The sequence below is a fragment of the Lissotriton vulgaris genome, chromosome 10, assembly GCF_964263255.1.
Source record: "Lissotriton vulgaris chromosome 10, aLisVul1.2, whole genome shotgun sequence".
NCBI lineage: Eukaryota > Metazoa > Chordata > Amphibia > Caudata > Salamandridae > Lissotriton > Lissotriton vulgaris.
In genome coordinates this window covers 298,207,934-298,224,703 of record NC_141698.1, presented here as the reverse complement: position 1 = coordinate 298,224,703, position 16,770 = coordinate 298,207,934, and the positions used below count along the sequence as shown (strand labels likewise).

Genomic DNA, 16,770 nt, shown 5'->3' with positions numbered 1-16,770 from the left:
CATATTTTTATTTTATAGCTATCCTTGTGTAATCCAGAGCGCCGGCTAATCGAAGACAGCAACAATGTACCGGTCTCAATGAGCACAGGACGGTCTGAAAGATTTCTTCTATTTGATGATATTCTGGTCCTTCTTCAGGTGAGTCTAGCTTGGCAGAGGAAGACTAGAGAAGAAAAAGAATATATTTACTCCTGGGGTTGAAATTTCTATGTTGAAAAGATTCTGCCATAGTTACAAAAGGCTTTACAAGTTATTTCTGAAGCTTAATTGTTTGGTTTCAGATTGCTTAGTAAAGGCTTCCATTATTTTCTTATTTTTTAGGGATATGAAGTCCAAATGTTTGACCTGAAAACGGTTTGGGTAGATTCCACATCACCAGAAAAGCTTCCTTCAGACAAGTGAGTACAGCTATCCCTGGAACTGACTTATGATGTGTCTGTGATATCCTCAAGGGAAGGTGTGTTCATGGAAGGTGTGGTCCAACCCAATTTCACATTGTCATTAAGACGTTCATTAATGTGCATGATATATGATGAAGAATAGAACTTTAGACAGCAAGTTAGCTTCATCTATCTAAATTTTGTGTCAGTGTTGCATAGAGTAAGTAATTTCCCATTTCTGAAGATGGTCACTTTGTGTGTCTATTCGATAAACGGAAATAAAGACTATTGCAGATCTGGCCGGCCAGGCACAATTGTGTTTGTTCTCTTTTTTTCTGAAGGACCAAATACGTATTCATGGGATATGGAAAAGACATGAAGGACTGGATGGACCATATGGAATACGGATGCTTGCCTTGAGTTTTCCAACAAGGTTCAAGGGAATTGTGATCTGGAAATATAACACATTTCTGATCCTTGATCTAAGACTCATGGGGCAATAGATACAGAATACATTTTTTAGACTGGTTTTGGGGAAATAGGGGAATATTTCAAGCCAACTCAGGGACACATTGTTGGTGCAATGTGATTTCAATAGACAGTTGAAATAGTTCCCAAAGGATTTTGTGGTCGTACATGTAACGTATGACTCCATTAAATGGGTAAATTGGGTAAATTTTTATTATTATGTATAGTTAATTAAAACCAGTACAATCGTTACATTTAAAACAGTTTCTTAAAATGTGGTAAAAGGGTAGTCTTTGTAATTGTCCTTACCGGAGACCATAAAATGGGATTAAAGATCAAGATTCCCTAATTCCAATTCACAAATGACTAATTGGTAAGGAGCAGACCTAGATCCAGTGAGTAATGGAGCCATGTATTACTGTTCACGCTGCTCTGTCTAGTGCAGAGGAAACTACTATTGTACAACCATATTTAATAACATCAGGGGTGGCAATAATGAGTTTCTAGTGAGCACGGTACAACCACACCAACTTTATTCAGGAATTTGTAGAAGAATACCCAAATTGCTCCCAAGATACATGTAACCTGTAATCTGAGAGGAAAATGAGTAGGAACGAAGAACACCCACTCTACCGATACCTCTCTACTGATCACTGTTATTGTCACTAATCCCCCCTTCTGTTCCCCTCACAGCTTGTCCCTCCAAACACCACTAATATTTGATACAATTTGACTTTTTTGGCACTGCAGGTGAAGTTTAATTACATTACCACCCAAGAGTACTTCAGCCTTTGCAAACTATTTTGATGTAACTCCAATTTGTTGTCAATATGGCCTGGAGCATCTGAAGTGTTCTTCCTTGAGTGACAGGCAACTCCCGCAACAACAGGCCTGCAGCAGTGGGTGTTTCATCATTTTCTCTAACTCTTTTTTGCTTCTCTGCCTAGCCCACAAGGAGAAGGAATGGCTCAAAAGGATTAACAGACATAATTCTAAATTGAACAGAAAGAGCAGGGCACAGAGGAGACAATAACAGAAACACATCAACCCTCGCATATCAGCCCTCAGCTCTTTGTTAATGCTTTTGCGGTGGGAATACTTTGGTTTCACCTCTCAAACCAGCCTTGCAATCCTTTGCGATCCACAACATGAAAGCACAACACTAAAGCAAGTCAACAATCAGTGAAGGACAGTCAGAGACAGGCCACCACGGTGTGATGTAACAAATTCAGCTACTCATTTGCATTGATTGTTTGCGCTGGTGGATAAAGGACTTGCTTCCGGAACTACAAGCAACCAGTGCCTGCCTCAAAAACTTGGCCTAGTTAAGCATAGATGAGTGCCAAAGGCCAAATGATTAGAGCATGTGCAAAGTTGTCAGGGATTCTGATGACGTTTGTGCATACCAAAGCCGCATTAGATAGGTTTCTTCTTATGGTCTTGATCACTTTAGTAAATGAAAAAAAATGTCTGCATCAAGAAACCTCTTTCTGAAAATGGAAATAAGGCTCTAAGGACATGCTTGTCTCTTTCCATGACCAAACCTGTGCAGACTGGGCGGCTCGACTCCTCTACTCTTTCATCTGTCCTCTCAGTACAAGTTGGGAAGTCCGTCTACCACATTCTTTAACAATCCTAAAGAGAGGTCTTGTAATGTGGTCAAGGTTTGGCCTGTCCAAACAAACATCATGTTGGATCACATTACTTCTAATACGAACACTGCTGCTCCATTCCTGTCAATCGTTTTAGCTTCTCCCTCATGTCCCAGCCCAGAGGGAAGCATAGCTGAATCATACGATATGCACTGTTACCACAGCCATTTCAACTGTCTGCAACAATAGCATCCATCATAAACCCGTGTGGATATTGATGAAACCCGTCTGACACCAAGTAGAGCAAACAATCTCAGCTCCTTGCCCAGAGCGCTGCCTGAATCCAAACGTGCAGCTCTAAGAGCCGTCTGAAAGACCGAATGAAATTTCTACATCACAACCTCTGGTGAGGCCTATTAAAGTTGCAGAGCTTTCTGGGTCTGGTTAGGCTGACTAATCTTAATAACTAGGAATTAATTAACCGTTACTGCTGCAGTGCCCAGTAATGTAATGTAATGTAAATGTAATGTAATGGTACTTGTATAGCACACGAATCACCATGAGGAATCTTGGCGCTTGTACGAATACCGCTGAGGAACCCTTCCTGGCCTTACCCTGTGAAGTGCCCACTCCTGGGCACCCCCAAGGTGAAGCCAGGCATCCTAGCGTTGTTTGGGCCGTTGTGGAGATTAAGCAAGCTATTGCCCAGAGTTGCAGAATGGGACCCATGATTAGAATAGGCACCAAGACGAGAATTATCAGGTCCGGGGAAATTGAGCCCAAGAGCCGCTGAGGCGGGAATTGAACCCGGGCCAGATCTCTGCATCAGGGTCTGCCGCTCTAACCATTGAGCCACACTTCTCCACAAAGTTCCACGACTGAGTCTCACCATCCACAGATTCCAACACTAAAGACCAACAAATCCAAGTTTTGTCTGCATATTCACAAAAGGTGGATTGCCACTGCTAAAGTGATTACAACATGTACTTTGATGGAGTTAGTTGCAAATCAAACTCGTTAGCATTTCGTGAAGTATTTAAAGGAATACATATTTCAACTTTGAAAGACAGAAATGTGAGTTCAGTAAACAATTTCTAAAGTGCTATCTTTATTGTAAATGATATGCATACTCTATTGTCGAAGAATATACATTTTAACAACTGTTTCAAATTGCTTTCCAGCCACAGTCTACGCATTACCACGCCAGAGGAGGAGATATTTTTATTAGCCAAAGAACCGGAGCATAAGGTTAGTTAACAACATAAAACTTACCAGGGTAGCCTGAATGACTCTGCTTTAAAAGTGGGCTGCAAGAAAAGCAGGATGTTGTCATGTTTTTAAAGGTATTTTAATGACTAGCGAAATCTCATACTGGGTTGTCATGCAGCGATCAATGAAGACCCCTGATGACCACATCACAAACTCGCTATGAGTTTGAAGAAGTTTGGTTTACAATGTATGCCTCAATACTATTTGCTGAGAACTATCCAGAGCCATTAACTTCAACAGTTTGGCCACACAGGGACACATGACTGTAAAAACTAAATATTACTCCTAACACAATCTACTGAGAAACCATATTTACATGAGTGAATGCTTCATCATATTGAATGGCTATTGTACGTTAATGATGGAGAATTTTCTTGCGTCATCATTAATGGTTCAGTCCAGGTGACACTGAGCCAATAAACAATTAAGATTGATATTGTGAAGTGAGTGAGTGCCCATAGAATGATCTGACCGTTAAGACCAACCCTCTGGCTGGAAAAACATTAATGGATTATTTTCCCTGTAATCAATATCTATGCCAAGAAATCCATATCATTGAAAATAATGTCTTTACTTCCAGAATGAGGAAAAACCTAAGCCATATTTTTATCTAATATTTGATTCCACCAACCATTACTCCCATTATTAACAAGACCGGAGGAAGCTCAAACTATAATTCCTCCTGGAACATGTTTGACTCACACCAACATAATCCACAAAAGTCCCTGTAAGGAAAACAAAGATTGGTCTCAAACAAATTGCTGTTCCTCGTATACATGAAAAAATATTTTTTGAGTCATTATATCCAAACTTAAATTTAGCTCATCAATATTTCTGGAACTCATACTCTTTATTTATGGAGATCATTGTTGAAAGCATACTACAGATCATTGTTACCTGGGACACATGCACCGACAGCAAAAGTATTTTTGACTGGTTATTCCTTGCTACCGTAATATGCCATAGTCTAGTTTAACAGGCAAGCATATCATCAATGAACTTCTTTATAAGATGTGAAGAACCCTCAACAGTAGGAACCCACAGGGCATTTTTACTTCATCTTAGTTTCTTGCGGTTATCATCACAGGGTTCTCAATTGGCCCTCCGCGGCATAATTAAGGAAGGTAAACCGTGTGGTAGTAGATTGAAATTATCCACAGGAAGATGGGCCGTATAACGCGTAACTTGACTGACCAGCTCATTATTTCACCTGTGGCATTGCAGCACTGGTATTGCATTTCCATCCATTAGCCGCATACAACAGAGGGATTGCTAGAGCTTCAGCTCATCAGTAAAGTCATCAAATACAACAACTTTCCAGATAGTTAGTGGTAATAAACATTGAGGATAAAATCATGTAGAGGCCAACGAATAAACTATCTTTAATCCTCACATAATTAAAGCCATACACACATATCTATCCCAATTAAAGAAGTTGTATTGACATATTTCACTAGGCTACTGTTCTGAATCAGTACCATTTAGGGCTGTACCAATTGGGGCTGGCTCTAATCAGTAAGGCTGATCCTGATATACTAAACAGAAGAGAAATGCCAATACTGATACTCAATTTCAAAACAAAAGTTAATAAACAATGTAAAGACCACAGTTCAATACTTGTATGTGCTAATAAATAGCTGTTTATTCTGAAATATTTTGATTGTACACAATTTATAGATTAATGCTGCAGTTCAAAACGATATTGTATGACAACAATAAAAATCAGGACACAAAAGTGGAATAAAACCTCATGCATACCATCACTCATAACTCTTCAAACATATCACAATCAATTAGCTTACATTCAAACATTCAAACTAGGTACCCCACACAATCTGGAGGGGCAATACACCATTTGGTGAAGTACGAGGTCTGCTACAAAAATAAAGAGTATTCCCTAATGTTCTAAGCAATACACTATAAACAATTCAGTTGAATCATAAGATTTTGAGCGTAATCATCAAAATTCAAGTGTAAAGATGCATATCAAGATGCAAAACAAAGAAGCACCAAGACGCAACCAGCAGACCAAAAGGCCTACGCGTTTCGAATCCCTATTGCTCTCAGGATTCTCTTCAGGGCCAATCAGCTCTGTAAAAGGTAACAGAAAAAACCATTTGTCTAGTGTCTAAAAACCAAGAAAACTTAAGAGCACTACTACACCTAGGCAAAACTCCAGCTTACCAGTCTATCCTTAGCCAATAAAGCGTGTCCACAGAGGTAGACTCCTGGAAAAGTTAGGAGGGGGAAAAAAGGAAAGAGAAAGAGGGGATTTATCAGCAATGCATCCTTTCAAAACCCTGGTATCTAAACATAAAAAGGTGGATGGATACCATGACAGGTAGCTTACCTCAGGGTGAGTGCACTGTGTCCTCAGCTTGCTGGTATCATGTCCTCAGCTCGCTGGAGTGGAGGGAAAATGGGAGGACCTAATGCAAGAAACGAACTGTCATTGGCCTGATTTCTTACAAACAACGTGGAAAATTCCAGCAAGGTGCGCCAAGGGCTTTGAAAGTGCCCGAAGAGTGTGAGCACGGCGTAGTCTTACCGTTAAAATCCTCGCACGGCGATGCGGGGTGAAGCAGTTGTAAAGCGGTAAATCAAGCGTTGTCAAATTAGTTGGAACTGGGGCACCACACTATGGAGAAATTAATACAATGCAGATTTAGCGTGGTCTCAGGAGCGTATGTCTGGGAAAAATTACCTCATCAATCATATAGGAAGGTCCGGGGCTGTGAGGTAAACAAAAACTTACCGATGTCAACACCGGAGAAGCAGCCGTGTCCTCGAGTAAATCAGCATCGGGAGCACTGCACACACTGCGCATGTGCAGGCGCAGCTAGTTCTGGGTAATGTAGTCCGGACGGCGTCACGGGGAGGTCTAACCCGCAATCGGTAAAAAAATAGTAGAAATGAGCTGATGTAGTCCGCAATGGCCTTGAAAATGAACATGCCATTTGGTTATACAAATTAATCCGATGACAATTAAAGCAATTTATTAAATAAAGTGGAGCCTCTGTGTCCTATATAAAAAAAGGAATGCTGGGACATGTAGTACAATACAGTGTTGACACGGGCGGAGACACTCATTTTACATAGAAGAGAGTGCAGGCTGGTGTGCAAGCTCTGGGCAAGTGTAAGAAACGGTGCAATGTGGCACACATGGATATGGGACTGGGAGAGAACTGTCGAATGGGGGATGCTTTTGTCAAATAGGGTGGGAAGGCGATGTGAAGGAAGCTGGCACAGGAGCTACGTTTACAGGACAAAACCACGTCTGTGGCAGGAACATTCTGGAGCATGCGAACAGGTCAGAACTGAATATCTGTGGGACATTCTGGAAAACAAGGAATGCCTATAATTTATAGATCTCTGATAATTCGTTAAGGCCTGACACAGCCGTGTCAAACTTAACAATCAAGAGTGCCTCCCTTTTGGACAGCTTTAGATCCTAATCACCTCCACGTGGGCCTTTTTCAACTTTGGAAATGACTGTCCATTTGAGGTCACTTATTTGGTGTTTTAATCTGGTCCAATGGTTCACAAGTGGCGCTGTTTCCACTTTATTCTTGATTCTAGATGTATGTAGGGAAATTCTTTGGCGGATTTCCTGATTGGTTTTTCCAATGTACAGGAGCCCACATGGACATAATACTCCATAGATGACGTATTTTGACTTACAGTTGCTAAATGAGTCGTGTTTCTATGAGATTCCTTTGTGTTGGAAAAGTGAACCTTCCACAGTAAGTTCGCAGCATAAACAAGTGCCACATTTATGGTGGCCTACAATGGGACTTAAACCCATTAGTTGTCTCAATGTTGGTTGAGCTTCCCTAGGGGCTGCTGCTCTCACTACGTAATTAGCAATGCTGCTCTCTTTTTTGAACGCAAACAGCGGTGGTGCATGTAAGTTGTCATCCAGATTCTTAACCAAATGCCAATTTTGCCCAATGATTTTTTTGAGTTTATTCGCAATAGGACAGAAAGTCGTGACGCAGACTTGACGTTTCATTTATGGTTTACTTCTGCGTTCAAGTAGACACTCCCTTGGGGTCCATCTAGCTTGTTTCATTGCATTTCGGACCAATTTCCTGGGATAACCGCGTTCGCATAGTATGGTTACCAAGTTCCCAGCATGCAGATTGTAATCTTCATTAAAAGAACAATTCCTGCGAATGCGTAAAAATTGGACGTATGGCATATTTTCTTTCAAGTTTCTCGGATGGTTACTCGAGAACAATAAGGCCTTGTTTCTGTCCGTCAGTTTGGTAAAGAGTGAGGTCGCCAATTTACCTTCAGCCGGGTACACCTCAATGTCCAGGAAGGATATTTTGTTGGCCGAATGGGATATGCTAAACTGAATGTCAACTGTTCTAGCATTCAACCAGTTATGGAAGAGCGTAAGTTTCTCTTCACCACCCGTCCAAATCCTAAAAACGTCATCAATGAAACGTAGCCACGTTCCAATATATTCTGCAAATGGATTATTGTTGTGGACAAAAGTGTCTGTGTACAAGGACATAAATAATACCGCCAGCTCTGGGGCAAAAGGACAGTGGCAGTGCTCTCCTATTTTCTAGATCTAAGAACTAGACCAGTTCAGGTGCCAACCCAGTTTCTAGTAGATTTGGCATCATTTGCCCTCAAAAAGAATTACTTTTGCTTTGGCAAGGAATTCTTTTTTCAAACCAAAGGAGTGGCTATGGGGTGTCCTTTTGCCCCAGAGCTGGCGGTATTATTTATGCCCTTGTACGAAGACACTTTTGTCCACAACAATAATCCATTTGCAGAATATATTGGAACGTGGCTACGTTTCATTGAGGACATTTTTATGATTTGGACGGGTGGTGAAGAGAAACATACGCTCTAACCAACATTGTACCATTCTATATCCAGAGTGTTAAGGTTGTATAGGCAGACGCAATAGTGAGTATCTCTGAATGTTCACACAAGCCTGAATCCACCAAGATAATTCTGTAAGTTATTTCTGCATCCATGTATCCCAACACTCTCCCTGGGTATCCAGAGTGCTGCAGTTTCTTGCTGAGTCTTGACAATTGTGGCCAAACTCATGGCAGCCATTGCACCTTTAAAGGTACCCAGAGTTTGGTTTAGAAAAAAATGGTGTTTGAGTGATAATTTTATTTTGTCCTAGAGCTGGGTCTTACACCACAAATCTCACCAAGACAGTAATCTGACTTTGCAAGCCAATCTTGTAAACACATGGTAGACATTGCTCTATACCTCCAGGGAACTAATAGTTATGTCAATGCAACTTCCGAGCAACACTAGGGATAATATTAAACAGAGCACAGCTTCCATGCCCTTAACACCAGGGTCTGGCAGTGCTAAGTTGTTTAAAATATGAGTCTACCCCTCCACAGCAACATGACTTTCTAGAGCTGCAGTCTAAAGGCAACATTCTTTTTTTCACTTAGCCTCTAGTTTATTGATGTGCCGTGTCCAAAAGAATGCTAATGACTAGGCAGCATTAAACGAGAGACGTGTAATTTCTAATTTTAAACATGAGTGATTTAGCAGATATGGCCTTCTCAATAATGTATTCCTGTTGTCTTGGGATGGCCATGGCAGCTTCTGCTACTTGTTGTTTGTTGTTAAGCATTTATCCTGGAAGCAAACAAAAGTTTGTTGTATCTCACTGACAAATGGAACTAGAACAATGATATCTGTAGAGTACCATGTAAACACTGAATGTGGCATTGTAAGGAAATGTAAGCTTATGACCCACTGAAGATGCAGTCATGCCTGTCAGAAGGGGAGGTGGGGCAATAATCTTAGATCCACCAAAAGTCTTAGATCTTCTATGCGGCTATTGAATTAAAGATTTTAAACTCCTGCATCTTAGAATAAGATACATTACTCTCAGTATTTTAACACACCAAAAACATGCATTTCACTGAAAAATATTACACTCAAAGCAAAATGGTGTCCTGTTCTAGCTTTTCTTAATTTGAGTTGGAAGCCTTCTTGTGAATGAACTATACTTAACAAAGCCCTTAAAGAAATCATTTGTGCGTTGAAACACAATTTACCGTCAATACGTGGCTTCAGCATTGAACAATTGTTGTAGTCTTGAGGAAATAATTTCAATTTGCAGAATCTCAATAAACAGCTTTGGATGAAAACGTGACTTTTTTTCTCACATACATGGGTGTACGCCCTGTCACCTACCGTTTTGAATCTAACATTAACATAATCAGATATGTCTTTTGTTGTTTGCTGATCACATGCAATGTTTCTTATGTAAAAGAAGACAACTCTCTTGAACTAAATTGATTTTGTGGTTTGTAGTCATTGCATTTAATTTGATGTGTCTTGAACTATTTTTAGTTTGTGAAAAGTAGCAGTGTTCTTTTTTTCACTCCTTCTCCTAATCTGTCCATCAGGCCCTTTGGTTGTGGAAACTGAATCAAGTAATTCGCCAGAGGCTTCAAGGGCAGAGAGATTTTCCTTTGTGGAGTAAGAATGAAGAAGCAAAAAACCCGCCCACCAGCCGTCTTTCAATCTATACTTTCAGAAGTGAAGGCAGATTCAAGAATGCCACATACGAAGGAGACTTGTCTTGGGGGAATCCCCATGGGCAGTAAGTCATGTGCATGTGATGTAATCGGAAAGAAGATAGATACTTCAAGATAGATTATTAAGTTACTTTATTTAGATACGTTGTTAAGATATAAAGATAACCCCATCAGGAGCAACTGTCCTGCTGCTCAGCCCTCACCCAACTGACATTCACAAAGCACTAGCATTCCACTCATCCAACATTCTACATCACATGCATTCTAACAGAGCAGCAGGAAGACTCAAGATACAACATATCTCCCTTCGTTATGGGAACAATTGCATTGTGAAATATAACAGATGAATCAATTAAGATAATGACTACATATAAAGTACGCATAGTCACAAACTTAAAACAATGCACATATAATGAATATGCAAAATATGCAATACCACACTACTCATCAACTTACAAAGAAGATTCATCCTGAATCGCTATACCACGATTCACCCAACAAACAAAAGAATACAACCCGAGACACTAAATAACATCTCATCTCGCACACCATAGTCTGAGCAGAACATCACATAAGTCCCTGAAATAAAGCACTATCCTTCATCAAACACCATCAGACCCAAACGCCACAAATCAAACCAGTTGGCCAGACCAAAACAACAAGCAGCACCCACAGGAACAAACCATAACACCAAATATCAGGGATCAACGTGTACACTACAGACAAATGAACAAGCCCCTATGTAACTCATTCATACACCAGAACAAGCCCTTACATAACTCATTCTTACACCAAAACGAGCACTTACATAACTCATTCATGTGCACTTACCAAACTCATTCTTACACCAGAAGGAGCACTTACATAACTCAATCATACACCAGACCGAGCACTTGCATAACTCATTCATACACCAGAACGAGCACTTACATAACCCATTCATACACCAGAACGAACACTTACATAACTCATCCATACACCATTTACCACATCACATGCAATCTAGCATATACAGGGTGACCACAAACAACATAGCCCCCTCATACAGAAACTAATGAGTTGCCTAACAACTTGATACAACTCACACACAACACTTGTTGTGGAACAACTCTTTGTGAGCTAATCACCTACAATCATACAACACTACCAAGGGGTGACCACATACACAAAATCCCTTCATACATTAGCTAATGAGTTGCCTAACAACATAACACAACTCACACACAACACTTGTTGTGAGACAGCTCTTAGAACCAATGAGTGGCCTTACTAAAACCAGTTCACACACAACACCAGTTACTGTTGTGGAACAACGCTTTGTGACTAGCATCTGCTACCAAACTATACCAAAATGAAGAGACCATACTGCAGTCAGCTCACACACAAACCAATGACTCCACACAAGAAAAAAAAAGAAACAACACTTAGAGATGGTACACCCTAAAGTGCTCAAGTTCTGGTAACTATGTTTCCGATGTAAGCTCTTCCACCACGACTTCATGCTTGATAGTCTTTCTTGACTATGCTCTAAACATGGTCTCTCAGATCCGCCACAATTACTGGAAGCATAGTCCTGTTACTGCGATCAAAAATGTTCCACAGTTCCTTCTGTGTACGCCGACTCGCTTCTATCCTCGAGGCCTTTGAGCAATTCCTGTAACTGCCTGGCTCTGAATTTTGCCAAACTTCGCATAAATCCGTTAACACCATATGCAAAAAACGAACTGATACAGTACCTGGTTCATGCAAACAACCTCCTGATAACATCAATGGCAATACCTTTCCCTCACGATGAATGCCAAGATATGCCACAATCAAAATGGAAGCACGTATTATAACGTCGAGACGGGTGGTTCACGGCACGCACATGTGCCAAAACATTTTGCCAGAAGAAGAGACGTCACAGAAGATGACACCGATGCTTGCTGCGATGTTAAACAAGTCTCGAGCAGATTTCAAAACAGAAACGGTAACCGTTATTTCTCCAAGTTCATGAAAACGGTCATAAAAATAAAATGTACTTTTCCAATGTAAATATTTCCAGAAAGATTACCATTTCCAGTACATGTCTGTGCATATTTTAAAACGCAAACGGCAACCGTGACTTCTCCATGCTTAAGCAAACGGTCATAAATGTGCTATACTTTTGCCAATGTCAATATTTCAGATAGATTGACATTTCCACACAAAAGTAGCATAGATCCAAAAGCACAATTCATCCCAAAGCATCTTCATCTGAGGCTCGATATTCTGCCTCCGAACCAAATGCTGTTAAACATCTGCAAACACAGCAAGGAGTTCGACGCTTGGTTATCAGATGTTACTGACCCTCAATAATTCACTACATGGCTCGAACTTTGCTCATGTACATCTGTCAAAACAAAGGCAGGAAATTGTTCGCACTTCACTCTGAGGCCCGATTTTAGCCCCCGAATATAAACAGCAGAGCAACAGGTGGCCGGAAATTGTTAGCACTTCACTCTGAGGCCCGATTTTAGCCCCCGAAATGAACAGCAGAGCACAGTTATTACTCCAACACTCTCCACGTTGGCTCGTCTTATCCTTGCCCCCGAACTTCAAACAAACAATAATTCGGCTTATTTTAAATTGTTCTGGCACACCTGGGTATTAGGGCGACCGATGACAAGGTCACTGATGGGGTTTTTTCCTTTTGTGCCAGACAAGGTTTAAGCCATTGATATGATAAAACAAAAGTCATTTACCTCCAGATTTTCTTTTCTTTAATTTTCTTTTTCAGTCCAGTGTCACTTCCATCAACTAGGAACTCTCTCCACCATTTCACAAATTTTCTTTAAAGTTGCACGCGTAGATTCTTTTTCTCAACAATCGCCAAATGATGTAATCAGAAAGAAGATGGATACTTCAAGATAGATTATTAAGTTACTTTATTTAGATAAGTTGTTAAGATATAAAGATAACCCCATCAGGAGCAGCTGTCCTGTGTGGTAACGCTCTAGCGTTAGCGCACTAGTGTTCCGCTAGGCGGAACAGGAAACAGGGGAAACGGAAGGCGGCCATCTTCTGTCATTGGCGCCGACCGTTTCAAGGAATCAGTTGTGCATCCCCGGCGCTCCGTCCATTAATAAAGAATCTTCTACCCTCACCAGTTGCAGTCTTCATTAAACGATTTTACAATGGCGACGAGGCTTCCGTTTTGACACAGAACCCCCGGACATATTGCAGAAGAGCAATAGCAGTCGAGGAATCGAGCGTGCTAGCAACAGAGGCAGACCACTCAAGGACGGAGCGTGGCAGAGGGCTACACCTGACAACTCGAGGAGCGCACCCCAGCCTGAGGTACACTGGATGTTAAGGCAGTGGAGGTAGGCCTGCAAGCGGCGCCCTGGACACCGAGCACCACAGCAGCTCGAGCGAGCGAGCGTAGCGACAGTGCCCGCGCAAACAGGGGGTGACCTGAAGAGCAGTGGGAACACCGCCCCAAGGAGAATAAGACCTGCCAGGCAAGCTGGCGGAACAGAGAGAGGGCAGAGGGGAGTCATCCACCGCTCGCTCTGAAGAGATAACAGACGCCCATGCGGTAAGAGGGGCAGAGGCGCAGACACTACCCACCCCTTCCCAAGCTCAGCTAGGAGAAGATAGCGAGAGTGACCCTGAAGAGGGGGACCCAACCAAGCAGAACACTCCAGGCAGCCCCCAAGGGAAGACAGTCTCTGTCCAACCGTCCAGGAACAGAGCGGGAAGAATGGCGGTGCACTCGTCATCCCTCACGCAACTAGTACCGTTCCTAACCAATCCAGGGGAACCGGAGAGGCTTTGGGAGGACTGGAAAAGGTATTTCCTTAACTACCTCGACGCGCTAGAGGAAGAGGCAGGCGCCCCATACTCCAGCAAAAGAAGAAAAAAAATCCTGCTACACAACCTGGGCCCGGAAGGGATCAGAATCTACGACACCATCGTGAAGGTGGAAAGAGATGCCGGAGACACTGATGTCTTCAACCACGCCATAGCCGACCTAGATGCGCACTTCCGGCCGGTGGTGTGTGTCGCGATAGACCGGTACAATTTTTTCCAAAGGAAGCAAAAGAGCAGCGAGACGGTCGATGAATATGTAGTTGCCCTGCAAAAACTTGCCATCTCATGCAAATTCGGCGCACTACACGACGATCTAATCCGAGACCAAATCATCATGCACACGTCGAGCGCCCATGTCCAGGAAAAACTATGGGTGAACGGAGATGCCCCGCTCAAAGAAATCTGGGCCATGGTCAAGAAAGCTGAACTGTCAAAACGCTGCGCCCAAGCAGCAAAGAAAGAAACAGGAGGTACGCAGTCGGTGTGCCAGATATCGACACGACAAAGAGGGGACCGCCCAAAGCAAAAGGAGCCGCCGAAACATCCAGATGGCAGGAAGCAGAAGTCCACCAATCCCACAGACCAGAGAGGGAATAAGGGAGGACGTCCGAGCTGCTACCGATGTGGGAGCGTCAACCATCTGGGGAATGACAAGGCATGCCCGGCGTTCCGGGCAAAGTGCTCGTTTTGCGGAATATTTGGTCATTACGAGAAAGTGTGTCGCCGGAAACCGAAAGGAGCTACAGTGAAGTTCGTTGACCGAGAGCAGCAAGACGACACCAACGAGTCTGAAGAAACAGATGACCAGGAGGAAATCCTGTACATAGATGTCCAGGTATTGGAGATGGACGACTCAGGAAATGACAAGCCCCGATTAGACATGCACATCGGAGGGATACCGTTGGAGATGATAGCGGACAGCGGAGCTCCCATCTCAATAATTCAGAGGAAGGTATGGGAAGACAAATTTGTGTCCACACATGGAGAAAGACTATGTCCCATGGACTTGCGCCCAGTCACATACACCGGGCAAAAGATCCCAATGTTGGGGTACTGTCCTTTGACGTTCGAGTTCAGGGACCGCCAAGCCGTGTGCAAACTGTACATAGCAGAGAAAGGCCCATCGGTGCTGAGCTGGAGAGACCAGGGTGCTTTGGGGATCCAGTTGAATCCGGGAGGAATCGAGAAAATCCTGCTAATGGACATGGAGAAGAGAGACGACGTGGAGTCTTGGAAGAGGGCGTACCCAAGAGTATTTAATGGACAAATCGGGGAGCTGGCGAGATACAAGCACCTAATCAAGCTGAAGGAAGGAGCAACGCCAGTGGTGCACAAAGTGAGGAACATCCCGTTCAGGAGCAGAGAAGCAGTACAACAAGAGCTGGACAGACTTGAGAAAGAAGGGGTGATAAGAGCCATAGAAAGTGCAGAGTGGCTTTCTCCCTTGGTGGTAGCTCAAAAACCCAACGGCAAAGTCAGGCTATGCGTGGACCTGAGGGAATTGAACAAAAATATCCTTATCGACAAATTCCCCCTACCACGCATAAACGAGATGTTGTCGAAGACCAAGAACATCAAATGGTTTTCAACGGTGGATCTGTCGTCGGCCTACCATCAGGTCAAGCTACACCCCTCCTGTACACACCTCACCTCCTTCATCACACCATTCGGGTGTTATGAATTCTTAAGGATGCCGTTCGGGTTAGCTGCAGCAGCCGCGGTCTTCCAAAAGATGATGCACAAATTGCTGAAAGGAGTCGTCGACGTTCAATTCTTTCAAGATGACATCCTTGTCATGGGGAAGTCCATGCACGACCACAATGAGAAGCTCCACAAAGTGTTCAAGATTCTACAGGACAACGGGCTGACAGCCGAATGGTCGAAATGCAGATTGGGAGTGAAATCAGTCACCTATCTAGGCCACGAAATAAGTGAAGATGGGATCAGGCCCAAAACTGCCAACATGAAGGCCATTCAAGATGCGCCCACCCCGTGCAAGAAGGAGGACGTTCGGTCATTCTTAGGAATGGCCGAATACTACAGCAAGTTTGTGCCACAATTCGCTTCCAAGACGCACCACCTTCGACAGCTGCTCAAAGAGAAGAATAGATTCCAGTGGGGTCAGGCTGAACATGAAGAGTTCGAAACGCTAAAGAAAGAGATGAGTGCTACCATCCCACTCCAGGGATTCGATCCCCAAGCAGAGTCAATCCTCACGACGGACGCAAGTGACCGAGGACTGGGGGCAGTCCTAATGCAGAAAACTGAAAAGGGGGAGATGCACACTGTCAGCTTCGCATCCAGATCCTTAGCCCCCAACGAAGAAAAGTTCAGCGTGGTGGAAAAGGAGATGCTAGCAGTAGTGTGGGCCATGGAGAGATTCCGTCAGTACCTGTGGGGAGCGAGATTCTTAGTAAGAACTGATCACAAGCCCTTAGTCCGAGTTTTGACATCTAGTGGTCATGCGCATGCCACGCCTAGGATTGCAAAAATGACTCTGCGCCTGTTAGACTTTATGTACGACGTGGAACACATCCCCGGGCCACAGAACAAAGTAGCGGACTTTTTGAGCAGGGCAGCGGCCATGGAAGCTGGGAATGACCAAGAGGACCAAGAATGGGAAGGCTATGTGGTCGCCACTATCGAAGAAGCAGAAAAAGCAATAAGTAAGCAAGAGTGGGAGGAGGC

At 43.1% G+C, this 16,770-nt stretch overlaps 1 protein-coding gene across 1 annotated transcript in view; it reads left to right on the top strand.

Annotated features, from left to right (window-relative positions):
• ALS2CL (ALS2 C-terminal like) overlaps positions 1-16,770 on the top strand; it is a 719,895-nt gene that overhangs the window by 482,683 nt on the left and 220,442 nt on the right. The window contains exons 8-11 of the mRNA XM_086941072.1: positions 19-138; positions 322-398; positions 3,622-3,688; positions 10,117-10,313. Of these exons, the coding sequence (XP_086797198.1) occupies positions 19-138; positions 322-398; positions 3,622-3,688; positions 10,117-10,313 (461 nt within the window). The remainder of the gene's footprint in view (positions 1-18; positions 139-321; positions 399-3,621; positions 3,689-10,116; positions 10,314-16,770) is intronic.